The sequence below is a fragment of the Haliaeetus albicilla genome, chromosome 27 (genome assembly GCF_947461875.1).
Source record: "Haliaeetus albicilla chromosome 27, bHalAlb1.1, whole genome shotgun sequence".
NCBI classification, from domain to species: domain Eukaryota; kingdom Metazoa; phylum Chordata; class Aves; order Accipitriformes; family Accipitridae; genus Haliaeetus; species Haliaeetus albicilla.
Window position 1 is genome coordinate 5817519 of NC_091509.1, and position 27805 is coordinate 5845323.

General features: G+C 39.7%; 1 protein-coding gene across 3 annotated transcripts; it reads left to right on the top strand.

The window, feature by feature from the left end:
- Positions 1–60: 60 nt before the first annotated feature.
- Positions 61–26697, top strand: PANK3 (pantothenate kinase 3). 3 transcript variants are annotated; one of them, XM_069772557.1, is made up of 8 exons: positions 61–821; positions 10423–10775; positions 12629–12882; positions 13526–13702; positions 15333–15456; positions 18644–18769; positions 20176–20227; positions 20792–26697. In XM_069772557.1, the coding sequence occupies exons 1-7, from the start codon at positions 794–796 to the stop codon at positions 20224–20226; spliced, it is 1113 nt and encodes a 370-aa protein (XP_069628658.1). In that variant the 5' UTR covers positions 61–793; the 3' UTR covers position 20227; positions 20792–26697. The 3 variants fall into 3 exon arrangements, with proteins under 3 accessions (XP_069628658.1, XP_069628657.1, XP_069628659.1); XM_069772556.1 differs by having other exon boundaries at positions 62–821; positions 20176–26697; XM_069772558.1 differs by lacking the exon at positions 61–821 and having other exon boundaries at positions 10662–10779; positions 20176–26697.
- Positions 26698–27805: the final 1108 nt, after the last annotated feature.

A 27805-nucleotide genomic window follows, 5' to 3' on the forward strand; every position in this document is an offset into this window, starting at 1 on the left:
GGCTGGGCCGGACTGCGGCTCCCGGCGCGCCTCGCGCCGCCCCGTGACGGGGCGGGGGGGGGGGGGGGGGCAGCGCTGCGGCAGCGGCGGAGCGGGCGCGCAGGAGCCGCTGCGCTGCCTCGGCCCCATTGTGTGGCGCGGCCGCGGCTCCCCGGAGCCGGCCGCCATCTTGTGCCGGAGGGGGTGCGCGCCGGGCCGCCGCGTCCGTCTCGGCCGGGGGCCTCCGCAGGGGGCCGGGGCCGCCCTCCTGCCGAGAGGGAGGGCCCGCGGTCGGCGGCGGCGGTCGGCGGGCAGCCCCTGCGCGCCGGCCGCGCCCGAGCGGGGCCTCTCCCGCGTCCTCCGCCCGCAGGGGCCGCCCCGGGCCGCTCTCCCCGGCCGCCGCCGTGCCCCGAGGCGGCGGGAAGGGCCGCCCTCCGCGGCGCCACGCGGCGGCCCCGGGGCTGATGCTCGGCGCCTCGCAGCGGGACGCGGCCGTCGCGCCGGGCCGGGCGTGAGGGCCGCTCCGCGCCGCCTCCCCGCCCCGTCTCCCCCGCCCCAGCCCCGAACGCCGATGCCGCCGCTGGACGAGCGCCTGCCCGGGCCGCGGGCGTAGCGGCGGGCGCTGCCAGCGCCGCTGCCGAGGAGGCGGGCGCCCGCCGCCCACCGCCCGCGGATCAGGAGACCGAGGGCCGGCCCCGAGGAGCCGCCGCCGCTTCCCGCCCCATCAGGCGAGGGGCCGGAGACCCACCCCGAGCGCGGCGCCGCGCCCCGCCCGCCCCAGCCGGCCGGCGAACCGGGCCGCCGCCGCCGCACCATGAAGATCAAGGACGCCAAGAAGCCGTGTAAGGCCGCGGGCTGCCGCGGCGCGTTCCGCCGCGCCGGGCGGGGGGAGGCGGCGGTCGTACCGCGGTCGTACCGCCATGGCGGGGCGCGGGGGCAGCGGGGGCCGCTCCGGCGGGGCGCTCCGCTCTCTGAATTCGGGAGCCGCCGGCCGAGGCTCTCTGCTGGCTCCTGCGCGTCCCTCTTCGGTGGGGCTGCAGGGCTCGGGTGGTCTTGCAGAGCCGCGTTCGCGCTGGGAGGGCTTCTCTTTGAATGGAAAGTAACGTAACCGGGGCTTGGGGGATGGGTGCTGGTTTTAATGGAGACGGCGCTTAACGGGTGTCCCGAACACCTGCGCAGGCGGCTGCAGTTGCTACGGTTTTGCTTTTTAAGGGCTAATCAGCTTCGGATTTTTTTTTGAGAGAATACGTGTTAATACTTGCGTACAAGTCTTTCATTAAAACACGCTGAACGCTCCCCTTTAACAAGCACAGCTGTAATAACGTTTCTTACTATTCGGGAGTACCGTATTTGTTTTGGAGGGCACAAACGTGGTTCAGACCCAGGTGAATGCAGACAAAACGTCTCGGACTACCCAGGCGTTTTTGTGGGAACAGAGAACTGGATTGGGTAAAGTTAGCCTACCTACAGGCGGTGTTTTCCCAGTGTAACGGATGCACAGCTGTGCAAGTCAGCACAGCTGTCAAACTTACACGGGTGTACCTGAGCTGGAAGGGGTGCAGGTATCACTCCACTGATTAAGGCTTTTTTATCTTTGACATCGTACTTAAAGACTTATTTTCAGGGTGAGTTACTGTATGGAAAAGATGTTTAGTCCTAAAGAGCTAGGCCTACTGTTAGTCATATGATGTGCCTATCTAATGACGAGCGTACACCTTGAGAGAGTATATTGAAAGTGTGTATTTTAAATATATTGTTTGACCAGCCCAACAAGAAGAAAATCACCAAACGTTTTTAACACAGGAAGTGTTAGCGTAGCTCTAGAAATAGCTGTAGACATGCAGTTGCGTTTGGCTGTGAAAATACTTTGTTTCTTGTGATGTGTTAAGGAAACCCTAAATGTGCATCACACATTTGTGAATGTGAAGCACACAATTAGCCATCACCTCTTATTAGTGCCAGTGTGTGGAAATCGCTGAATTGACTGTAATCACATTTATGAAGAGTACAGTTCAGACAGCATATTTTTCCCTGCTGTAATATTTAAGGAATGATATCAAGACTCTGAAGCAGTAATTGGCTGTAAGACGTTATAGTGGCTTGGTAATTTAAAATGGTGAGAGTGTGGCTGCTCCTACTGCAGAAACCTGCTAATTTCAGAACTGTCTCTGTTGGGCCTCAAAGACTTGTTTGCTGTAGTGGTGGATTTAAACCTCATGTTTAAATAATAATGCCAAATGTGACCAAGAAGTTTTAACTGCTTAAATACGCTAGATTTGTAATTATACTCTTCCAGTTCTTGAACCTGAACTTCGATGTTGGTTTTATGATGGGAATCAGAAACAATTGGAACTGCATAAGCAGTGGAAGGGAAGAATACAGTGTCAAATGGCATTGTTTGTTTCATCTTGACTCTTCATATTTTGAAGCCAGTGGCTTTTTTAAAGATAATAGCACTTAGTTTCATAGGCAAGAGAACTCTAGGCTCATTCTGCAGATCTCTGCTCCTGGTTAGTCACACTGGCTGAAGTGAGAGAGCACCTGAATGTTCGAAGAGGAGCAGATCCACAAAAGCGCTGAAGATGGAAAAGTCCATTGATGTTCGGGGGCTTTGGTGCCCAACTACTGCTGTCCATTTGGGTTATATGCTCAAACTGACCTGCAAGCTGAGTTGGGCTCACAACACCACTTTTAGACTGTCTAGTTACAAATTATTTAGTTAAGACAGTTGTAGACACTTTTCAGTACAGTTGCTGAGTGGGTATATGTTTCTTAGGTGAAGTGAGTATTTAATCATCTGTGCTGGAGCCAGATTTGGTGCAGGGGAAAAATGGTTAATCGTTATTTAATAAGAGGTCATTAGTCTGTTGTGAGAGCCTGCAAAGTGGAATTGAAAAGATTGCTTTAGGCTACCTGTACTTTTATCTGTGATGTTTAGAATGAAAGAAAGCATGATTGCACTGACTTAAGTGTCATGTCTGTCATAAGAGAGGTGAGGGTAAAATGGAGACAAGTATACTTTGTTGTTGTAAAACTGAGAAGCGCAGCTGAATTTGTGGAACATGGCTTCTGAGATTGGCTGTCTTGAAAGAGGCTAGTAAAGGGCCATTTAAATTTCTTCTGCAGGTGATGAGAGGTGATAGGCATTTTGAAGGAGGATAACAGAAATCAAATTAGGAAAACCTTGTACTAAGTAGTTAGTGTAGCAGTGGAAGCTGGAGAGGTTGTGGAGCCTCTGTCCTTGGCGGATTCTTGCAAAACTTCAGAGGTCTTCAAGTCTCAGCTGGTCAAAGCCGTAGTTGACCTCATCTAGTATTGGCAATTTTCCTGCTAGTGTGACTGAGAGGTTGGAGTAGATGACCTACAGGGGACCCTTCCAACCAGCAGTTGCATGATGGCTCTTCTAAGGAAATGCCTATGGGGAAGAATGGCTGGCTCTCATAAGAGAAATTTCCAAAGGTTATTTGGGGGTGGTGATGATAAACGTGAGAGCCAAGAGTCTTGCAGAACTGCTGCTGTGTGAGATCTGTCTAAAGGGAGGAGAGGAGCCACTCATTCTGAGAGAGCTCTTCATGTTGGCAGGGGAAGGCGACGCAATCGAGAGGAGGGAAGTGCCAGCAAGCTGTGCTCTTCAGGGGAAGTGGAGTTCTTCATCTTGGCTGTGGAGTCTAATGGACTGCTGAAGGAAAGGCAAAAACTTTTACTATTTAGTACACAGTGTATGTTACTTCTTACAGTTTGCTTCTTTTAATTGTTTATTAAAAATAGTTTGAGAGCAAATGCCTGCATTTCCATTCAGGCGAGTTGAGACACATTAACTTATGAAAGTACATAGCAGAGATTCACAAAACGCTGTATCAATATAAAGAAAAGATGAAAATCTTAAGTTTATTTTCTCTAACATGATTCTATGGACACATGTAGTCATTGTGGACACGGTGATCCCGTGCAGGATTTGTGTAGTAAAATTGATGAAAAAATCCATTTAAGTTGCTGGAGAATATCTTTTAAAGGGATTTTTCTGTTCATAGAACTTGCTGCTTAGTCTTGTGGTATCCTAGCATTTTCTTAGTAGTCCTCGAAAGCTGATTAGTAGCCCATAGTAGATGTTACAGGCTCTCATTTCACTGCAGTTGAAAAATGTACTTCTAATAACGTGTTAATACTGCCAGGCACAGTTTATACTGTGTTTGCATCTGTAAGTGTTAGATTATGCCTCTGCATGCTGTATCTCACTATAATAAAAGCAGCTATCCCCAAAGAGGCTGCTGCTGAAATGTCAACAAAATTAACAGAATGAGCAAGGAGGGAGAAGATGAAAGCAACAATATTTTGGCTTGTGTTAGCTTTACATGGTATCCACTTGTAGATGTGGTAAACCTAATGAAGAGCAGTTGCAGTAATTGCTGATTACCACCTGTCCTCCCACTGGTAAATGTGGCCTTTCTGTAGTGTGATTAGAGGTGGCTGAGTGGGAAAGTGTGGTGAGTTTACAGAGTTTGATGGAGAAATTTTCCCATGAGGGAAATGGGAGGATGTGACAGCCCACGTCAGATGCATTTAATTCAGGTGTTAATTCTGTCCAGCCCAAATCTATTTTGAGCTGGACTTGGGATATTTGAACCAAAAACCTGTTAGAAAACTAGTTAAGAGGAGAAACTCTCCGGTGTCTCAAGGGCTAAGGGCGGTTGATGTGCAGTTCTGCTCTGTAGAGGCTCATAGGCAACACATTTGTGTAACATGGGTACCGCAAAGGCACTTTGCTGCCTAGCCATCAGGTTAATCCCACTTGATTTAGCAGTTCAACAACCTTTGATGTGTTTTCTCTTAACTTGTCCCATTGGACTTGTTAGCTACCTTAGACTGCTAGCTGATTTAGGTGTTAGAGTTTACCATTAATTTTTACTCTGCTGTATGCAGATGTTTTAGGGAGGTAGTGGAAGCATAAGAGTGTATACATGTATGTAGAGGAAAATGCATTTGGAGAAACTGCAAGATACATTTAGTTTAAGTTGCTGTGTTTATGAACACTAACTGTGTTTTATATAGTTAACTTGTTTGTCTTGTCAGTAATCAGATAAGAATGGGATCAAGGTTAGTTCTGTTATCAAAGGCTACATACTGAGCTGAATTAGAAGATGAGTTTTGTGTATCAGAACTGATAATCTGCATACTTTCATAAAGAACTGTTGCAGTGCTGGCAGAAGTAAACTTAAGTTTCCATGTGATTCCATGATCATTTTCCTGTCTTGTATTTTAAGCCAATATAGAATCACAAACTGCAGCACGCTTTGGCAGTTGTTCCCCAAGCTGTGGTTGTACTTCAAGTGCAACAGTCCTATATCTTGATAATATGTAAACTTTCTTACAAAGATGACACAAAATCTGGTAGCCTTTTCTCTGCTGTCACTGACAGCTGTGAATTATTTTTTTTTTTACGGTGCAAAGCTGCCTGCTTGAATTAGGAGGTAGCTACTCTTCTTGTTGTTAATTTAATGCAGCGTTGACCCAGACTGTTATTTTATCTTACAGTGAGAAGGAAGTATTTTAAAGGTGTTTGTGTTTCTAATGTGTCATTATGTTCATAGAAAACAGTTTACCAGTAACCTGTTTCTCAGTCTTTAAAAGGTAAATACAAATAGAGCATTAAACTGAAGAACCTTATGCTTGACTGAATAAGGGGTAAGTAGTTAAGTCTTTGAGTGTGTAGTTCCTGCAGCTTTGGATCCAAAATGGGTGTACAAAGTCAAAATACTAGTATGTGGTTTGGGTGGAGAACTTCGAAGGTCCTCTGCTCTGCTGAAGCAGAACCCGTAGAAAAGGAGAACACTTCAACCTTTGTGCTTGTGTTGGCCTGAGAGGCTTTTTACTGTAATCACTTCCTTTTGGCATATAAAGACCTTATATGATAAGATATAAGTAACCTTAAGATTGCTGCCAGAAGCTATGTACACCAAGAACTTGAAAAGCACAAACACAAGAGATTGAGGCCTCCCTGTGTAGCTCTAAAGAATAATTTTAAAAAGGACCAACAGCCATCAGCATGGGTTTTCTTGCTAGGCAGAACTGCTGCATCATTACTTGACCACAGCATCTTGTGACAGCCCTCTTCCCATGCAGGAAGTGCCTTTCTACATTGCAGGAAGCAGTTCTAGGGAATCCTCTTAAAGATCATGTTTTTAACTCTGAGCAGGTTGCTTCTCAAAGCTATTTTCACAGCATGTATGGAACAGTCTGTTCCTTTATAGCAAAGGTTCCTGGTTGCTGTGTCTACGTAGGGACCACAGTGGCTGTTGGCACAGCTGGGGAGTGAAAGAAATTCTGGATTTGGAATTGGGGAGGTTGGATATTGTGATAGTCCTTTGGCTGTCCTGTTGGAGACAGTTCCATTCAGTGTGACGTATTGTATTAAACCTTATGGGTGTTGACTTCCCAGTTTATGTTCTACTTTGCATATTTCTCTCTTCTCAGATAGCAAAAATATGTGTTTTATTTATTCTTAAATAGAGCCTGGCTTGACTTACTAAAAGCAGAATGCATGTTTTTGAAGCGGTTTTAGGTAGTCTATCCAAGGCAATTTGGCTTGAGTAAAAAGCTCGGTTCCTGCTTTTCTTTTTTCAAATTGCAGCTGACCTCTGCAGAGAGGAACTGAACTTTGAAAAGGCAGGATGCTGGATTTGTTCTGTGAATAGCAGTTAAATTCTCAGCAAGGAATATTTCTGAGCTGTGCATCACTTTTTGTGGAGTCTTCCTAGGAACAGGAACAGTTTTAAAGAGGAAGAGCTGAGAGAAATCTTTTAATGACCAAATCCCTATACAGCTGCAGAAAAAGCCCAGTTTTAATGCAGGTGCATTGACTCTCCACATGAATTGAAGCTGTGGAATGATGGCTACAGTTCTGCAGGTCCTCAAACCTGGTATCCGCAGAGCTATGAGCTTGGAACGAAGTTATGCAATTGGTACTAGTCTCAGCCAGGCATGTTTCTTTAACCTATGACTGCCGTAAGGATCAAGCTGATGTCTGGGGATGTTTTTTCAAAAGATTGTGCTGCCGTCATTCTGCTCTTAAATCTCTCACTCAAAGAAGCATGACCCACAGATACAAGTATAAAAATACTTTTTATAGAATCATTTATATATTCTCAGCCCAAGGTACGTGCCATGCTATTTTTGTCTTGTTCCAAGACAGCTTTCAAATACAAGACTGACAGAATTAAATTTTTCATGGATTTGAGAGACTGTACCAGCTACAGATGCTGGTATATATGCTGTAGATACCATATGTAAGGGTGACAACTCTTGTGCTTCAAACATGACTCAAAGAGTAGCAACATCACCTTAAGCAGAGTGCTCATATATGTAGTGTAAAGTAATGCACAGGTTCCCTGTATGTGTGGCATGTCTTAAAGTAGGTATGTCATCTTTAGCCATTGCCGTGATTAGCCTGGCTGCCCTCTGAAGGGCAAGTCTTGTGGGAAACTGGAGCATGCTCTTCATAGTATATTTTCTGAGTAGTCCTCCATCCTGAATCTCTCTGTGGCCTTATTTTAATCCTGCAAATGAAATAACTTTTTCAGTAATTGGAAGAGGAACTGGTGTTTTCACATGGGTTCTTGTTTTCTCCATTTCCCCTGCATCCAGATAGGATGGATCCTGAGCCAAGATCCACCCAAAGCAAGCTGATTTGAAGGCTGCAGCAATAGAAGAGTTCACAAGGTTTCCATGTTGTGTCCATGTACAATTACGTTCTAACTCTGTAGAATTGGTGTATTTCTAATATTTAAAGGTAGCTCAAGCATGGATAAATCTTGTATCCCTGCAGTCCCAAAATTGCAGCTACAGTTCAACTGATTGTGCGCTTGCCATATATACATATGTGTATGTGTATCCCCTTCCGTGTTTGGAAAACGAAATGGCTTTAATTTTCCTGGCTAGACCTGTATATAAATCAATCAAGAGTGGCTTACATACACAAGAATCCTTGTGTAGTATCTTCTGGGTTGCTGGTACAAGGATTAAGTTAACAGTACATGGGCTCAGTTTCTTGTCAGAACTTCTCCACCTTGCAAATGAAATTTGAGCAATGTACTTACTAGCCAAATCTTGACAAATTTTCAATAGAAAAGTGTGAAACTTCTTGGGGTTTGTTGCAGAGGTGAAAACTGAAAACTCAGTCTCAAAATCTTTAAATGGCTGTTAAGATCACTCAGTTAACCCAGAAAACTGATGCTGTACAGCATGATCCCATTTTTCAGCATAAAATATGTTCTCACTTGAATTATGGAATAAACTTCCTTACAGTTCAACTGTTCTTCCTTTTACTTGGTATACAAGATTCATAAACCTTAAGATTTTGAGAGAGATGACTAATGCTATATTTGCAAAAGCCTTTGGATCATTTAACATGGGATGTGGTGGATCTTCTGACAAACAGGCATGACTTGCACCAAATCTTCCTTAAGCTCATCAGTTGAACTTTCAGCTGTTCCCCTCTCTTTCTTCTTGTGGAAGATTAGGTCCTAGTTATTCAGTAGACCCACTGAGTAGGAAGAATCCAAAGTATTTTAGGTAGTACTTGGCTTGCAGTGTTCTATTTAAATTCTGAGTGGGTTGGACTGACTCCTACAAACACTTTCTGGTCTGCTGGGTTAGTCAACTTCCCTTCTTCGGTATTGGTCTTGTGACATTGTATATGACAAGAGGCTGAAACTTAGTGAGGTCACTTAATTAATCATCAATTAATTGTGGTCAAACAGTAAGATGACAAACTTTCATATGTCCAGAGTTATGCAGCTGTAAAGTCAATTCATATGTGAATTTATGCTTCGCCTTATGCTTAGATCTCAACTTTATAGGACAGATACCAGGTTTATAAAACTTCCTTATTCCCACTTGGAGCTAGATTTTGCTCACAGAATTTAACCTTGTATTTAAATTTTGTTTTTCAAGAAGAGTGAGATTACTGACTCAATCTTTTTTGTTAATATCTGACAATATTTTCCAGACATCTCTTCCTGAAAGTTGAGGCAACTTTTAAGTTGGGTGGGGTTTTGTGGTTTGTTTGTTTGTTTGTTTTTGTTCTTTTTTTAACTTTTGCACTCATGTTATACATGAACTGGCATGCAGGCAGCCTTGACTAAATAGATTAAAATATTTTGGTAGGCCGTTCTTGTCAAGGATAAATCCCACTGGTAATGTAAGTCCAACGTAATTACATCTTACAGTGAACATGTTAGCATCTTTCGGTTTTGTTCCTGAGTTTCATGCTTCTGTAATATGAATTGCATCTGAAGAAATAAATTGGAACTCTGCAGAATATTTAAAAAAAAAACAAAAAACAAAACAAAAAACCAGCAAAAAACCCCTACCCCCAAAAACTGCAAACAGTTCAGCAAGTTATAGTGTCAACTGGGAAATAAAAATAACAAGCTTCCCAGCTGGATGTTCAGGATCTTTCTTAAAGTTACAAATTAAGTTTTAAACACTGTTTCTGGGGTATGACAGTGGGGAAACTCTCAAATGCTGATGTTGTCTTTGCTGTAGGGTTGCTGAGTATCTGTTTCTCCACACACAGGAGATGGAAGGAAGATTTATTGGCACAGGCATATTCAAATCATGGTCCTAGATGACATAAACCATGGAATCCCTGTTAGGAATTGCAGTCACCCCACAGAAGTGTCAAAGACAAAATACTTGTGGTTTAGTGTTGTTGCTTTGTAGTACAGAAATTCCTCCTTCCTATCCAAGATACAAAAAAAAGAAAAGTGGAACATAGGTTCAGTAATATTGATTTTCTATCTTGTATGTACTTCTGAATAGTACTTTGTGTTAGCCCGTTGTAACTTCAAGGGATATATGAACAGCTTTCTTCAGCTCCAGAAATTAGGCATCTTAACTGTGTCAATTTTTAAAATACATGGAAATAAATTAATGTTTCCCTCTCAAACAAAACATGTTATGAGAGCAAAAGATAACTGTTAGAGGAGAAACACCTGTCTTGCTGCTTTTGTCAGCTATAATGTGTAACCTGCTTTCTCATGAGTGTGCATTGCAGTCTTTGTCTATGTCAAAACTATTATTTTAGGAGTGAAGGTTATTTTAATCCTTTGTTCCCTCCCCCCCCGCCCAAAAAAAAGTGGTTGAATTTTGTTTGAGGCAGTATTAAAGATGTAGTATGGTTTGGGGAGTTTTCAGTTGGGCTTTCTGAGCATGTGTGACAGCATTATAAATGTGTAAATAGAGTTGCTCATTTTTCCACTTTTACCTGCAGCCAGAGGGATGTTTAAGATCATGTAGTGGAAATGAGTACTAATTCTTTGTTCCTGTGAGCATTTTTGTTAATGTCTTTCTTGTTGAAAAGTATAGCATTGGTTTAGTCTTAAGTTACATGTATTGCTTTTGCTCTTTAACTAAGCTAGTCGATCGATTCTTGTATCTTCACAGCTTTTCCATGGTTTGGCATGGACATTGGGGGAACTTTGGTGAAACTTGCATATTTTGAACCTATTGATATCACTGCAGAGGAGGAACAGGAGGAAGTTGAAAGCTTGAAGAGCATCCGGAAATATCTGACTTCCAATGTAGCCTATGGATCCACTGGCATTCGAGATGTCCACCTTGAGCTGAAAGACTTAACGATTTTTGCTAGAAGAGGAAACTTGCACTTTATTCGATTCCCAACTCATGATTTGCCTACTTTTATCCAAATGGGAAGAAATAAAAACTTTTCAACACTACATACGGTGCTCTGTGCCACCGGCGGTGGTGCTTACAAGTTTGAAGAAGATTTTCGCACAGTAGGTAGCCTATCTTTCCTTGTACTGAAGCTGATGCTAAAAGCATTGCTGATGATGGCTTAAAAAAAGCAGTATTTTGAAAAACTGTGGAATGCTCAGAGATTATTAATTATTCATTTCTTTTTCAGTCTTAAGTATGATAATCTAGAAATATGCTTTCTGACATCGTCATAATAAACACAGAGATCTAATGCTAACAGCTAATTAGAAACTTCCATTAATGCAGTGAAATGCAGGACAGCTTTGTGGAAGTTAACCATTTTCTAATCTGTGTTTTCTCTGATGGGAAATGTGCTTAAACTGCTGAGGCACTTGAGTCGCTTTGGATTTTCTTTCCTAAGCAGTCTTTAATGATAGGTTTTCAATGTTTGTGGGTGGGCTTATCCTCACTAATTTAGTCCAGTGTATTGTTTAGAGATCTGTGACAAAATGTGTATTTCAAAGACAGTCTTTTTTTCAACTGCAGAGCAGTTTGGGGTTTTCCCGAGGTGTTTTGACTCTTCCCTTGATGATCAAAATTGATCATTTCTTTAGATGCGGTTTCTATCTGAAGATAGTTGTTACTAACTAAGAATATTATCACAGTATCCAGTGTGCAGATGTCCTAGTTTTAAAGTGGCTGCATACCTCTTCTTGTGCTTCTAGAGACAAGAAGACTTTCAATAGCACAAAATGTTCAGTTTCAAAAATCTGCTTGTATTTCCATTCCTGTGCCAGTCTTGTGTTGAGCTGGTACAACTGTTTGTGGGGTAGGGTCACAATTTGTACAACAGAACTAATTCATTATCTAAACCCCCACAGAAATATTTTATGTTGGAACAGTGCCCTGATCTGCTCAACAGTGAAGTTTCACAGTTGTGCCATGGCAGGAAATGCTGAAGGGATCTGGGGGAAGAGGAGGGGACTGGCAGTGCTGTGATCTGGTACTGATGTCAGTCAGCAGTGTGCAGCCTGGTCTGGTTGTGCAGCTTCCTAATCTAACTGCAGGCTGCTTTCTAAATGCCAGCTCACCTGATTCAGAGATAGACTTCATGGGTGTTTTTTCTTGGATTAGCTGCCTAATCGGACTCTCTAACTGTTGGAACTCCCTGCTGCAGTAAGGGAGAGAGCATGATCACTCTTTTTGTGAAAGCCTAGAGTTAAATTAGATTAAGTATGGTGTGAAATTACAGCCTTCCTGGAATCCACAGCACCTGTTAAATTGTGTTTCTACTTTGTGAGAGAATGGCAGCTTAAATGTATGTGCAAAACTGAGGAAGAACTGTAACAAGCCTAAAGTCCCATAGAATTTCTGACCTGTGGTTTTGTTATGGTCCTTGGAGCGTTAATAAAGTTGCAAGGATAGTTAGTACGGTGCCATTGAGGTTTTTATCTTAAGTTTTTATCTGCTGACATCTTAGAAATTACTGACTTCTAAGATGGGGGAGGAAACCCACAAATCTTGAAAAGATGTGCAGGTGTGATTTTCACCAAGATGACACTCAGTGGGGTCTCTAGGGTATTTGGTGACTCTTTATTTAGATTGATGAAAAATGTTGCTAATTTTTCAATTGATTAATGTCCGAGTATCTCAAAAGTTACATTTGGGCTTACCAAAGCAGGTATTTATACTGCCTGTCTGTTCTTGATTCAAGTCTGAGGTCTAGATTTATAGTCAAGAGTAATTTGCTAATTGATGTATTCAGAATTTACCTCTGAATTCTTCTTTGGCTTTATAGTGGGGTTGAAGTTCTTGAATTAGTCGCGTGAGAGAGCTTCTTAAAGTTAGGCAGTACAAATGTACTTACAAATTTGCAGCATGTTTAGGCAATGTTAGAACACGTTGACACTGTCTTTTTTCTTTTTTAACACAGATTGGAAACCTCCAGCTGCACAAACTGGATGAGCTTGACTGCCTTGTCAAAGGCTTATTGTATATAGACTCTGTCAGCTTCAATGGCCAGGCAGAGTGCTATTATTTTGAAAATGCCTCAGATCCTGAGAGATGCCAAAAGATGCCTTTTAACCTGGATGATCCATATCCATTGCTGGTTGTTAACATTGGTTCAGGAGTCAGTATTTTATCAGTCCATTCCAAAGACAATTATAAAAGAGTAACTGGAACAAGGTAACTCAAAAACCTAAGCTGGGGTTGTTACTCTGTGGAACAATGAGCCTTCTGTTTTCAGAGTGGTTCCTCTCCCTGACTCCCCCCATCTATTCCTTCCCTCACTCTGTAGTATGGAAAAATATTTTATCTTTAATTTACAGCTGCATTCATTGAAGCCCATTCCCATAGTTCTGGTATTGAGGGGACTTAGCTAGTATCTTATTTATCAATCAGTGAGTGCTAGAAGTGCTCCATAGTGAGAGTTTTATAGGTTTAGTCTCAAATTTTGATAATGTGTCCAGTGAACCTGTGTTTCTTTTGCTCCATAAGAATAAATAGTGCCCCCACATCTTTTACAGTAAATGATCAAGGATCAGTCAGTTCCATGATGTGGGTATTCAGGGAGTTTGTCTCTGATTAAGTTTTCCAGCTTACATTTTTAGAGTTTATAACTATTTATTAGCTCTTACTGTATGGTTAGCTTCTTGTAAGTGACTTATATAAATGTTAAATTGATTGACAGCTGTTTGTGTAGTAAACCTTAAGCAAGAAAGCAGACAGCTTGGTTTCTAAGTTGGAGGGCTTTGTTTGTTTATTAGTCAAACACAAGAATCTTTGATGTGAGGAAATATATAAAGCAACTAGTTTTCTTTCTTCTTAGTCTAGGTGGAGGGACCTTTCTTGGTTTATGCAGTTTGTTGACAGGCTGTGAAAGTTTTGAAGAAGCTCTGGAAATGGCATCCAAAGGAGACAGCACACATGCTGACAAGCTGGTTCGAGACATTTATGGAGGAGACTATGAAAGATTTGGCTTGCCAGGATGGGCTGTAGCATCCAGGTAAGCAAGAGATCTTTTTGTTGGTTCTTTTGCTGGTTTGAGGGGCTTCAAAAGCAAGACTTGAACTATTAATACTGAGAAAACTGCTTTTTGCAAACTTTTATTGTAGTCAAGTTGCATTTTTATCCTAAAAGTATATATACTCAGTTTTCCTGAAGATTTAAAGCCACATGCAACCATAGGTGCCTGCTAGCTAGGTATTGAAGAAACCTCGTGTGATATGTCATATACAGTTTTACATGAGTCAGAGAACGTGAGGTGATCACAGGAGTGGCAAGAACAAAGTGCAGAGGAAAAACAAAGCTGATTACTTTTTGACTTCCTAGAATCTTTTAGTAGGGTTGTTGTCCAGAGGGAAGGTGAGTGGTAGATGGCATTTGTGTTGCTCTTACAGTAGTATCTCTTTAATTTTTTTTTGAGAGACTGCGTTTTTTGGTACATGATTGTCAGTACAGGCACCTGGCATAACATTTTAACTACTTTTCTCACTTATGAAGGCTGTTGAACGTAAGCAGTTTGCACCATGAGAATGAATGTCTTTTACTGCCAATGACAAAGGATTTTTGTCATAGCTGCAAGTTTTATGTCCATTGGGGAAGATTATTGGTGAAGTTACAGTTTCTCTACCCTTAAGAAATGTAAGCAGAATAAACTTTGGGAGTGAAACTAATATGTACATAAGTGAGTTCATTAAATCTTTGCTCTTATTCAGTAGTAAGAGGTCTTAATTCACAGTAACTTTATTCCCTCTCCAGCCAGCTGAGTCCAAGCCTGTTGAGAGAGCATATGCTGAGAGGTTTTAATATGTGCAAACTTTACACTTTTAATCAATACATCTTAACTCAGTCTGTATATAGGTATTTTTTTGTTCTCATTTACTTTTTAAGACCCTTAGGATCTTTGATGACTATTTGAGTTTTAGAATATTCAGGATTCTGGCTCTCCGAACTGACTTAGATATGGCACAGAGTCCTTGGTGGTAAAATACCATGCATAGCTATGGATTCTTGTCTTGTTTTTTATTTCTTATAATTCGTAAGAAATTACCTACTGTGTATAGTAATAGAAATGCCCTTCTAATCTAGAACTTTTCATTTATACAACCTAAATTGCAGTCTGTCAGCTGTTTATTTTCTGTTTCAGAGGGTTGTGTTCCATCATAAAACCATTGATCTCATCTCTAGTTTACTTCTACTCTGAGAATAGAGGATTGGATAGATTCTGTGAGTGAGGAAGGAAGCATGAGGACTTGGAGGATTCGCCAGTCAGACTTAGGCATTAACTTAATTTACAGTGACTACATTTGTAGAGTAGTCTTGCCTAAGAATAAGACTACTTCTTGCTGTAGATGCTTCTTCATGGAAGTCAACAATCCAAACAAAAATATTTTGTTGGGGGTCATTATTGTGACAAGATTGACTGTTTCCTGTGAAGGAATAAATACGCACGTTATAGTATCAGTTGTCAAATTGCTATACTTAATATAGACTTAAAATGGGAGCTCCTTAAGAGCAAACATGTGACTTAAGTTCTGTTGTAGCATAAAAATTACATTCTTCATTGTAATTCAGAAATTACTTCAAGTGCACATGAATCACTTTGTACTTAATAGGATTTTTTGCTGTTCTAGTTTTGGAAATATGATCTACAAAGAAAAGAGAGAGTCTGTTAGTAAAGAAGATCTTGCAAGAGCCATATTGGTCACCATCACCAATAACATTGGGTCTATTGCCCGGATGTGTGCAGTAAATGAGGTAAAAACTTCTGACAAGGAAATGATCTATCTATAGGTCTATTATTTGGTTTCAGATTAAATGACTGCTAAAATGACATATTGTTTTAAACCTTTTAGTACATTCTCAAATGAAATGAAGAAATTCATGTAGTATTAAAGAACTAGGAATTGATTCAGAATGTTTTGGCTGTCTTTGGAGCAGTGGGACAAGGATGTCTTTGCCAATGGGGAGGATAACCTAATGAGGAGGGCTTCAAACTAGCTTTGTTGGGGAATGGAGCCCAAAGCCTACAGACAAGTGAGGGAGAAGGGGAACAAAGGATGTTGTGATGACAGGTCCCGAAGTCCCCTTGCAAACCAGGATGATGGTGGGCCCAACTTAAGTCTCTGTATACAAACATGTGCAGCATGGGATACAAGAGGACTTGTAAGTCCTGCTTCCTACGAGGGACTATCCCAACCTCTATTGGAAGGGTAACAAGGCACATCATAAGCAATCCATACTTCTCAGTGTGCTGGGGACGATATTCTGACACAAGTGCTAGGTAGGCTGAGTAGGCAAGCATGGTGCTGGACCTGCTGTTCACGAGTGAAGAACTGGTCAGGGATTTCAGTGACAGCCTTGAAATAGTAGAGTTTAAGATCCTGAGGAAAGTGAAGAAGGCAAGTAGGAGAATGGAGACTCTAGATGGACTTGAGTAGAACAGGATTCAGGTTTTGGGGGGGATTTAGGAAGCAAGATTTTGTGGGAGGTTGTCCCAATGGCATAAGGAGCCCAGAACAGCTTGTTAATCTTCTAGGGTAGCATCCTCATGGCAAAAGCAAAAGGTGGGTTACAGACTGGCTAGGGAGTAGCATTGCAGAAGAGAGGAGGGTGTTGACAGGCAAGTTGAACTGAACACATATCAATAGTGTACACATGCAATGGTGAAGGCTGACCTTGTGCTGAGATGCGTTAGCAAGGACATAGCCAGCAGTTCAGAGGAGGTGATGACTTTGGGCATGACCTCTTTCCCCCTGCTCCCCAACCACCACTATCACCAAAACAGAAGCACTGTCAAACTAGAACAAGTGTAACAGACGGGTTACCAAGACAGGGCCTTGCCCTGGAGCACTTAACGTATGAGCAAACACTGAGGGATCCAGGTTAAGCCTGAAGAAGAAGCTGAAGCCTGGAATGGTGGTCACTATCTAGAGAGGGTTACCGAGAAGACACTGCCAGGTACAGCTGTACATAGCAGAAGGTAGCTGTGCACAGCAGGACAGGAAGCAATGGACGCAACTTGTAGCAAAGGGAACTCTGATTGGTATAAGGGAAAAAATGCTCACAATGAGAGTGGTTAAGCCCTGAAACATGGATTCAGAGAGAGACTGTGAGCTCTGTGTCCTTGGAGAGTTTTAAAACATGACTTAAGCAACTTCAACATTTAAGTTGCTGAAAGACCTGCTTCGAGCAATGCATAGGACCTGATGGCCTCCAGCAGTTTCTTCAAGCTGAAATTATTCTCTGATTAAAGCTTGTAGAAAGCCTTGCTTCTAGTTAAGCATTGTTTTTAATTTTTACCAACTCTTTAGACTTCAAATTGTTTTGACACCTGTCTTCGTACTGGTTAATACAGAGACAGTTTCCTGCCATCTTCTGTTTCTCCAAACTATGCTGAACAGAACCAGTATGCATTCAGTTGCACTATGACTAGCATGGACAGTCAGGAACCTGTGGAAGAATAATGAATTTAGGCATAGAAGGTATGGGTGTCAGCACCAGGGATTTCCTCATTCATTATCAACAAGCTTTGGATAAAGTGAGGTTTAGTAACAGCTTTCTTAGAGAAGACTAAGGGTAAGTGTATTTAGAGCTCTGCTTGAAATCTATGGACGTGATAGTCTCAGAAATATCAACAACCTTGTCAGCTGCAGTAATCCTCCTTTTGCTTAGGAGCCAGACTAATATATTTTTCTGGGTTTAATGTTGCAAGTTCTCCCTCAGTTTCCTTCTCTTTCTCACATGTCTGTCTTGGAGAAAAAAGTTGATTTTGTGCGTATTAAGTTAATTTTGGCTTTTTTGCTTTATGGCAAAGCTTGATAACAGGAGTTAAAATGAGGGTGAAGTTGAAGGTATATACTAATAGTCTGAGTCTGAGTCAAATGTATGCAATTTATATTTAAGGGTGGGGATAAATGAGTACAAATCAGAACTCGTAAACTGCACAAATTAGCTTTATTAGCTTTATTCCAATTTTTTGGGGTCTAATTCCAACTATGTCACAGAGCTACAAATTATAAGAAATAGTTAATGGGGATACACAAACTAATACCTTGAATTGCTGTATAAAGATAAAATGGATTTAATTATTTTGGCTTCCTGCTTTAGAGCAGAATTATGTTTGGGTGCCTTAACAGTGTGTTTACTTTGTCTTCACTATGAACTAATCAAGATGGTGAAAAACAGTTGCATGTTAGTCATTTGACTACAGGTTGAATTGTCATACTAGTTGTTACAAAAACTTGGATATGTGTATTCATCTAATGTAATTAAGCACTTATTTAAGCACTAACACAATGAAATTTTCTTTGGTTTTTGCTCTTATATCATTAAGCCAGTGTTCAAGGTTGCTTCCACTTAATGTTGAATTTATTTCAGTGAATGGGGAAAGTCAAACGATTTTCACTTTTTTACATTTGACTTGATTAAAATTCACAGCTCACTTCTAGTATTTAAGTCTTAATCTAATGTTATGCTGAGGTATATTGAGGTCTGAAGATGAAAGGAACATCTGTTATGTCTTACTGTCTTCGGCTTCTTTACAGTGCTGCCTTGTTGCATATGGATCAAGCAGCATTGTACAGGGCTATGAAGGCATTGAGTCTTCTCTACCAAATATAAGTATTTTTCATTTAATTTCACATTTAGTTGGGCTGTTTCTTTGGCTTAATTACTGAAAATGCTCACTTAATTTGAAACACAAAGGCAACTTCACTGTAAATTAAGTCCTTTAATTCTTGAGGGTTGCAGAGTTTTTCCTTTTTGCCAAGTATGCTGTGTTTTAAATTTTGGAACCATGTTTTAATTGTGGATTGTTTGGGCTTTGGTTGTTTGGGGTTTTTTTCCTTGCCCGAGACAGTCTGTTCTTTCATAGCTTAATTTTTGAAAGCTGTATTAAACAGTGAAAAGACTTAATTCTTTGCTGTTTTTCTCTTCTTTTTAGAAAATAAACAGAGTTGTATTTGTTGGCAATTTTTTACGTGTGAATACTTTGTCAATGAAGCTTCTTGCATATGCACTGGATTACTGGTCAAAAGGCCAGCTGAAGGCCTTGTTCCTAGAACATGAGGTATGCCGCGGTTCACTTGTCAGTATGTATTGTTTTACCATAAATCAAAAATGCGTGTATTGAGTAGTTCTCATATGTGTGATATCCTGAGACATCCAAGTACTCAGTAAGCATTGAAAATAAAAGGAGGTTTGTCATACTGTATTGGTTCTCTGGGGACAGCTTTCTCTGCCAGGGAAGTACTTTGGTCGCTTTGGGGTATCTCAGTTCATGCTATAGATCTGTGGAGAGGGACAAGAAAATGTTAAGCTCTGCACTAAGGTTCAGCAGTCTTTCCTTGGTTTTGGAGGGAAACAATAGTAAGTATTGTATTTCAAAAGATTACAGAGAGATCTAAAGCATGGGCCGTTGAAATACTTGTATTGTTCTCAGCTGAGTTTGAGCAACATCCTGAAAGTTGAGACTGCTTTTAACAAGGACTGCTTTCATGCAACCACAGGTAACACCTTCAAGTTAAAGTCGTAGTGATTTTATGCTCTGAGACTACCCTGCTTTTGGGCAGCTTCTGCAATCTAGATCAGTAGGTAATGCTGAGAGAGTTGACTTGTTTTGGTTAAAATATAGGCAACCAGTATTAATTACAGGTGCAGCAGTTGGGAGACTTGTAGCTTCTTGGCACTGGGCTGGCAAATTTTGTTCTCAGTTTGTTGGTCTGCAAATGTTACAGCATTTCATCTCCCCTTCAGTTGATTCTCACAACTTTTTTCCTTTATTGCTTATCCTGAGACTGACAGTAGTCTGTCTTGGTGCTAGTGTCTGCAGTAATAGCAGAATGGTTCCTTGTTAGTTCTGTGCCCCTTCAGATTTTTCTTGGATAAATTTTAAATTCTTGCATTTGGTCAAGTGTAGATTCCAAACACTTCTATATTTCATAGTTGTAGGGAGAGGGAACATCTTGCTTCCCCAGAGGGGAAAAGTAATCCAGCAGGAGAACGTGGTTCTTTGTATGCAGGTGAGTATACAGCCCAAAAAATGGTGTTGAAGCTTGGACATAATTCTTAAAGAATGTGAGGTGTGGTTAGTTTAAGAAGTTTTTGACTTAGACCTTAGGAACAGTGTTGGCATGGATATCGAAGATCCTTTGACAACCAAGATATGCAGCTCCTGTAGGAAAAACAAACCAAACCTGATTTCTGTGTTTTAGGAGTCACTGATACATGTCTTAGAAGTCCTGCAGTGTATGGGGAGGCTTGGGGTAAAATCTAAAGTTAAGCTAGATGAGAAGGATAAAATGTTTGTTTTGCAAAGCTTTAAAAAAATTATTATGAAAGATTATATATTGAAAGTTTGTGGCGGTCTTTCTGTAGCATTGGTCCACCAGATGCTTTGTTGTCATTGAAATGTGAATAGTGCAGAATTTAATACCCTACTTGAACCTGAAATACTTTTCTCTTTGTTTTGAACAGGGATACTTTGGAGCTGTTGGTGCTCTTCTTGGGCTGCCAAATTTCAGTTGAGGTACCAGATGTCACTACACTGAAGTATTTTCCACCTGAATGACACTTACGGCAATGGGAACTAAATCTGGGGAGGGGAGAAAAAAATAGCAGGTTTTTCTGTAACTGTTTTTAAGAAGTGATTAGCTACTGAATATTGCCATTATAAGGAGGGGGGTTTTCACTCTGGGCCTTGAAAAGTGAACTGTTCGGGGATATCGTATATGTTCCTTGGGTACATGTAGCCAGTATTGAACTTTTAATATGCAATACATCCTCTGAAAACAAGCTTCCAGAAGAAGGAATGCCAAACCTTTAAGTGCGCAGCATGAAAATATTGCAAGTTTACTCCTGAGGCTTTAGGCTCATCAGTTTTGTATATAATTGATGAATGAAAAATTATTTTCATTAGTTATAATATATTAGGAGCACAATTTCCAATGTGTACTTACAGAAAACAACTTTAAAAACAGTAAGGTACTATCTACAAGATGAGGAAACTGTAAACAATTGCTTCCCACAGTAAGAACAGTAATTATTTTATTTTTATGTGTAATGGAAGTAATATGAATGCTTTGATTTTCAGTGGGAAGAATAGAAACACAAAAAATCAGCCAAAGCAGCAGATTAAGCAGTTGATGTTTTGAAGGTTTGTGAAGATACTCACTTTCCCTCTTCATTTATTTGAAGATGCAGCTGTTGTTTTGGGAAGATCCCCTCTGTCTTTGGTTGGATTTGGAAAAGAATTTAATGATAAATGAAGGCAGGTTGGGGGGGGGGGGGGGTGTGTGCTGTTTTTTTCAGGACATGACTTCCAAAATGCCTTCTGGTTTGTTTTTGTTTGTTTGTTTCTCTTATAAATTCTGACATCATGCATCATTATTTGTAAAGGTACCACAAAGCCTTAGAGAATTGAAGAAATACTTATAAAATAGACTAAATATGGGACCTTATAATTGTGATGCTTTGGCTCATTTCTGTGGAGGTTTGGAAAATTTCTGCCCCATCCTACTAATTTGAAAATGTGATTTCCCCTTAATTTTATAAGAGTTGATCAGAATCTAATTAGATGTTGAAAATGAAAGGTTGTTAGCTTGCTTTTGGATTTGGAAGTTTGTTTTTGAAAGTTGAGTGACAGCATCAGAGTTTGTATTGCAGCACCAAACGGACCAATATTTAGTGCACTTGCAATATGGAACCATTAATCAAATTGTGGCCTTGGGATAAAATCCATACTCTGGAACTGATCTTTGGGTTTTTCTGTATACTTTTAAAATTTACAGTTGTGATTATTGTAATAAGTTTAGTCCTGAAGCCAGGGCATGAGATCTTAAACTTCTAAGAATATTATACAGTCATTAGCTACATGACTCTTTGTGGACTCAAGAGCTACCCAATTTTATGATATCATTTTAATGTTAAATTTTTCCTATAAGTGCATGAGGAGCAACCAGACTAGAACACATTCATATCTGGGGTTTTAAGGTATTTTTAAAACTGCTCGAGTATTTCACAGCATGGCTGTGTTGTATTCACAGACACATCCACCTACTGTGTTAGAAACCTCTGTGTGTTATTTTGAGTCTTCTCTTTCTTTTCTTAAAATTCAAAGCCCCATACTAACATCATATGTTGTTTTTTTAATTTTCTGTGGTCCTTTAAGGGTACAGTAACTTAGAGTAGCCAATTCATTAAGCCCAATGCCAATCACAAATGCAGTTCCATTTAGTGTTGCTTTTCCTGATACTCGTACTACATTTCCATTGTGCTTTCTTTGATGTTTCATTTTAGATGTTAAAAAAACAAACAAAAATTACACTCATAGTTCAACTGATCTAATGCTAAATCAGAGCACTTCAGAAAATAAGTGAGTATGGTTTTTATAGAATGTCTTTATAAATGCTGTATACCGTTCCTTTTAAGTTACAATTGACTATAGAAAGTAACTTTTATTTGGTTATAAAACTCTGTAAAAACTTAATTTTCTGAATGTTTTGACAGCCTTCTGAAAATTTTGCAAACCAACTGCGTATTTTCCTTGCAAAGTGAGGTACTTTAAGACGCATACTACAGCTTGATTAGAAAGAGTTCTTTTAGACCATATTTATTGCTCCTTCACTTCTCATTTTGTGATACGGAAAGAGAGCTGCTCCTGAAGCAGTGGTTAGAAGTTACTTGTATATTTAACCAGAAGCACATGTAGAAGATGATTACGTAACGACCGTGGTTATTTTAAACCATTTGAAGTTGATATGACCTAAGATACATTTTTAAAGTAAATTGTAGAGAGTTACAGAATAAATTAATGGAGTAATTCTTGAATAGCTGTACTGTATAGAAACTACTGTGAGAATCAAAAAGTGTGCCCTACCTCTATTTTACTTCCCTTGAGCTTCTAAAAAATTGGCTTCCTTTTGCTGGTTTTATTAGCACAATTGTTACTTATTACAAGAGCAACCAGGGAAGTTTTCAAGCCCTACTGTAAAGCCCAGGGGTCCCGTATTTAAGCCACATCTTTGGTTTTCATCTCATTCTCTCTCAACTTAGAACTTGTTACTAGAGTCTCCAAAGATTGACTCTACCACCACATAAAATGCTAGGCATCACGAATAGTTGCAAGATAAGCCTTAAAGTCTTTTCATATAAATTCTGTTTTAAATAGGTTGAAAAGGTTTGTTTCTTTTATACAAATCACTGAAGTAACTTGCTTTTTCCTGATCTTCTCTGTTTTTACTTTCCCCCTTGCCATTTCTTTTCCTTTTCCTTGAAGCTAACTGGTTGAAGCAGCTTTAGAGTGAATTGATTCAGTGTGATGTACTGCAGTAGAGAAAATTTGGGGATTTCTCAGGGCTACTTCTGTCTTCTCAAGTAGAACCACTTCTCTAGAGGAAAGTTGTGTGCTATTTCCTCTTCTAAAGTAAAACATAAAGCTCATTTTGAATGTGTAATCGTTTTCAGCTCAATCAGCCATGTGAGTGCCTTTTTAATTTTTTCATATAATGCCAATTTTGCTGGTACTGGGACTTTATCCATGAGGTTTCCTAACCAGTGTTGCTTACCAGAGAAATGGCAGATAATTTTATTGGCCATGGAGATGATCATTTCAATCCAGTGTAGCTAGAGATGCCAGGAAAACAGCATCAGGTTTCTGGCTTCCTATCCCTGTAGCCCTTATCTTGGGGTAATGTTTCTGCATTTCTTGGTCTCGTCCCTCCAGCTTGATCTTTTTAAGTATTACACACAGTTTTATTCTATCAGTATCTTCCAAAAAATCATGTGGTTTTAGTCAGATAAGTACAGATTATTTCTGGCCAAGGAAGTTCATTTTTAGATGAAGCTATTCCAGGTTGGTATGGCTATTAAACTTAACGACTTTCACCTTTCTAGTTCTACATAGGGTAACTGCAATTTGAACAAGAAGGGAACTTCTTCTACAATACATTTTGAGTATTTAGCAAGCTGGAGTGAACACATCCTCAGCATTCTTTACTAAAGCTAGCAGAGGTTTAAGTATAAACACTTTCATTCTTTTTAGTAAAGCCTCAATAAATTTAACAGTTTGGAGGGAAGCAGCACTGGTATACTGTCTTATAGTCAAGATTTTCAAAGGCTGTTCAGATGTCTGACCTGCCTTTTGAAGATCTTTCCCTCTCTCTAATGTTCTGCAAGCAAGCACCTGTGTGATTTCTGCCAACACCTCCGTTCATAATTTAAGAGTTACGGTGTGGAAAGAATATGAGACCATGCTGTCCCACTTAATCTCAGCCTGTAGATTAAGAACAAAAGTTCCTTTCTGGCTTCTCATAACGGATTAAATATTCCTTCAGTAGTACAGAGATTACTACTTGTATTTGAGTTGTTGGTAGTATACATGCAAGGTGACTATATTTCCTTTAAGGGTTGTAATACTAACTCTATGTCTCTATCCAGTATAGGTCTTCAGGAAGTACCTACTTTCAGATAAGTTGCAATAACTTCTCATTTTTAAATGTTTCAGAATAACAATGGGATTTTAACATTTGGAACTAATTAAAGTGTCTTATCTAGAGCAAATCTGTGCTTCTTAAAGACTAGATGGTGTCTAATGCCTTCAGTCACTAACTTACGTTAATGCCTAAATTTACATTCAACCTGTTTTTAAATATCACTTTCACTATTCACGTTCTGGATAGTAGGTGGCTATAATCCCAAGGAAACAGTTTAGTTCAGAACAGAGATGAAGGTCAGTGCAGTTCTGTTGAGCTGGTTGTGGTCAGCTTTTTATACTGAGTCCATCTGCACACCTAACGAGACTAGTTCTTTCCCTTGTCAGTGTTTTCCTAGTGACAGGGCTTTCTACATCCTTTTTTTGGATTATGTAGGCTTAAGAAAACCTGTAATATGTAACAGAGCTTTGCTTAGGTTAAAAAGTGAACAAAAATCTGTGGGTCAGATTGGAAGTATTTGACCAAGACCTGTAGGTCACAGTGCAGAGCTAGGAACACGCTTGACACATACAGTTACTGTTTTTAATTTTTCCATTTCCTGTTAACGCACAGTGATAGGGGGGCAGGCTTACAATCATTGTGGATAAAATGGGTGAATTAAGTCCTCAGACATGACCATGGGAGATTAAAGAAGTATCACAGTATACAGGGATCATTCCCTGCTTACATTCTTTAAGTTTTACTGATATATTCCAAAGTACATCACCAGTATTATAATCTGTTGATAAAATTACTAATTCTTTGAGTTTAAAAAAAGTCTGCAGAAGCCTGTTTTATTAGTTTTATTTACTTCACACATGTAAAGCATATTAAGTATTCTTAAAAACACACTTTCTGAAAACATCTCAAAAGATGCTGTAATATATATGTAATTATTAATGTGCTAATGGAATATGTTTGAGCAGTCTAGGTTTGCATAACTGCGTGCCAGATCCTGCTCACTTCAGTTACTTGAGTAGATGATTTTCTTAAACGGGGACTGTTTTAAACTAATGAGCAAGATTTGGCCTCGAGGTCTTCTGCCTGGTAATGCTACTTTGCATATTCCTGCTGGTGCTAAATCATTTGTTGAGAATAAAGATTCTAAATAGAAACTGTAAATAAAATATTTATAGCCTGGTCCTTTTGACAGACTTAAAATTTATCATTTGCAAATATTTTTTGGCCTTATTTCAAATTTCCCTTTTGGGTTTTTTTTTTTTTTAGAGTATGTGGACTGTGTTTGTTAACGTGGCAAGTCATTGGCAGGTTTGGCTTCCTGTGCTGCTTTCTGTAAGGCCCACAACTTTCCTGTTGCGCATTATGATACAGATGACTTTTCATTGCTGGATTTCAGTGTTATCTTTCATATTGTTTTGTCATTGTAGCTGTTTAAGCAAATTGTATCAAGTAGAACACGATTGGCATTTGTTCTCTGCTAAAACTTCAAGAAAATCAGCTGTTACTGTAAGCATTTGAGGAAGTTGTTGAAAAAGCAAAAATACCCATTTAAAATAATATTAAAAGCTAAATGTGTTAATTAGGCTTGCCTATAAAATAAACTGGAATATGGTGTGTCAGTTGCTAATCTTTGCTATAAATTGCTAGCATTTCACAATTCTTCTAGCATCAATTTAAGAAGATTGTAAATACAAGCTTTGGGAGGAGGTATATTAGTTTCAGATTGTGCATTACAAAAGAATTTAATTATAAGACTAGTGAATTAGTATTTTGAGATGTATTAAATTAAAACATCTAGAACATGAAGATTAGTGTGTTGATGTTATAGAGATAGGACATAGAGGGCTTTTGATAATCTGCACTTTTTTACATTCCTGAGTGCTGGCATTTTAACAAACAAGTATTTAATTTTCCATCTACTGTCTCATTGTATGCAGGCCTTCTAATCACCAACTGCTGTCTTCAGATACTTGTTTTAGTTAGTAAAATGGACAGGCAAATTTGTAAATTGTAAACTCTTGTAGGATGGAAGTTCTCTGAGGAGCCATTTGGTTAAGTTGCCTTATTCTCTTACATTGCACTCATGTTATGTCTCCACTTTCTTGTTTACTGTTCAGACACTGAAGATGTGATGTAAAAATATGTGCTACAAATTTTTATTCATAAATTACTGATTAATACCTTTGTGTCACCTGTTAATACAGCTCTTGTAAATGATACCTTTATGCCATCTGTAATACAGGTCTTGTAAATTGTTTAAATTATTTTTCTTTTTATAGATTCTCATTATTGAATGTACAGATTAGATCCCTATAATATGTCACTGAGTCATTTGATTGGGGCGCAAATATGGCCAATGCTGTAATTCATCCCATCAAAACTGTAAATAATTCTTTACTGCTTGTTTGCATGAATGAAGTTTGGATTTCATTTACTTTGTCATAACCCAAATCCTCTGTGATGGGCCTACTTTTTACAGTTTATTTTCCTGGTTTTATTACCATTTGTTCTGTATGAATGTTGAAACAGTACTTTGTCTTTTCCTAATAAATAATTTGAGATTGTTCATTGTTTGCCTACATTTGTGGGTTTTGGGGGAGGGATTTCTGGGTATGTTTTTTTTCCTTTAGCATCATAAATTGCTGTGATACTTGATACTGGGGGTGGCTGTGTAGCATTTTATCCTAAGGAAACATGACTGGTATGGTTTTCATGTTCTTTTCTTCCTCCCCTTTAATAAAAGCCTATATTTCACAGTTCGTAGATTCAGGTCCTCTTTTTAAAAACATTTGATGTCTTAAAGAATGTTAGTTTTGGAGTCTTGAAGTAGAAAGCATGATGTGAAGCTACCATAAGTTTTGGTCTTCTGAATTAACTTGAGAGCACATGCTGATTCAGCACACAGGTGACTCAGAGTGATATTTTCCTGTTGAATAAAATACTTCATGTATAAACTGCACATTATATATAAACTGCAATTACTCCTCTGTTGGAGTTGTTCTTTGCTCATGTTTTGGAAAAGCTAAATTATGTTTTCCTGAAGTTGTTCTGACTGGATGCCTAATGGGCAAGAAGCTGTTGGGAATGAAGTCTGTGCCACAACAGCATGCTGGCAATGCATCTTATGACAAGCTTGCTGTGTCAGAAACTGTTCTTCAGGATTCACTGTACAAATATTTTACCCATCCAAACTACAAATCTTTGCTTTAAAACTGTTAAAAATGAAACCCTGAAAATTCCATTCTGTGTTGTATCTCCATCGAGTCTGGCAAAGAGGAACTCTGCACCACAGTGACTCTTTTTACCTAGGTGAAATGAGCCTGTAAGAAATACAAGTTCCTTTACAAGTTTATGGGGTGTTGATTTGTTCGGTTTGTTTTTTTTTTTTTAATGCAGAAATATCTCTTCTTTCTTTGAGTGAACTGCAGTAGCTTTTTGTGGAAGCTGGTTTGCATTGCAGCTGGGGTCCTTAACTGCTTTCTGGCGCAGTCCGTGTGCAAGCTCAGGGGACGGGGTAAGCTGTGTGAGCTTCGTTGAGTTCTGTCTTATCTGTGGATCTGATTAAAAAAATAAGTTTGTATGAAACAAGTGACTTCTTACTGTAAGACTATTCAGCCAGCTGTATTTGAATTTTTATTGGACTCACAAATACAAACCTCTAATTTAATAATCCT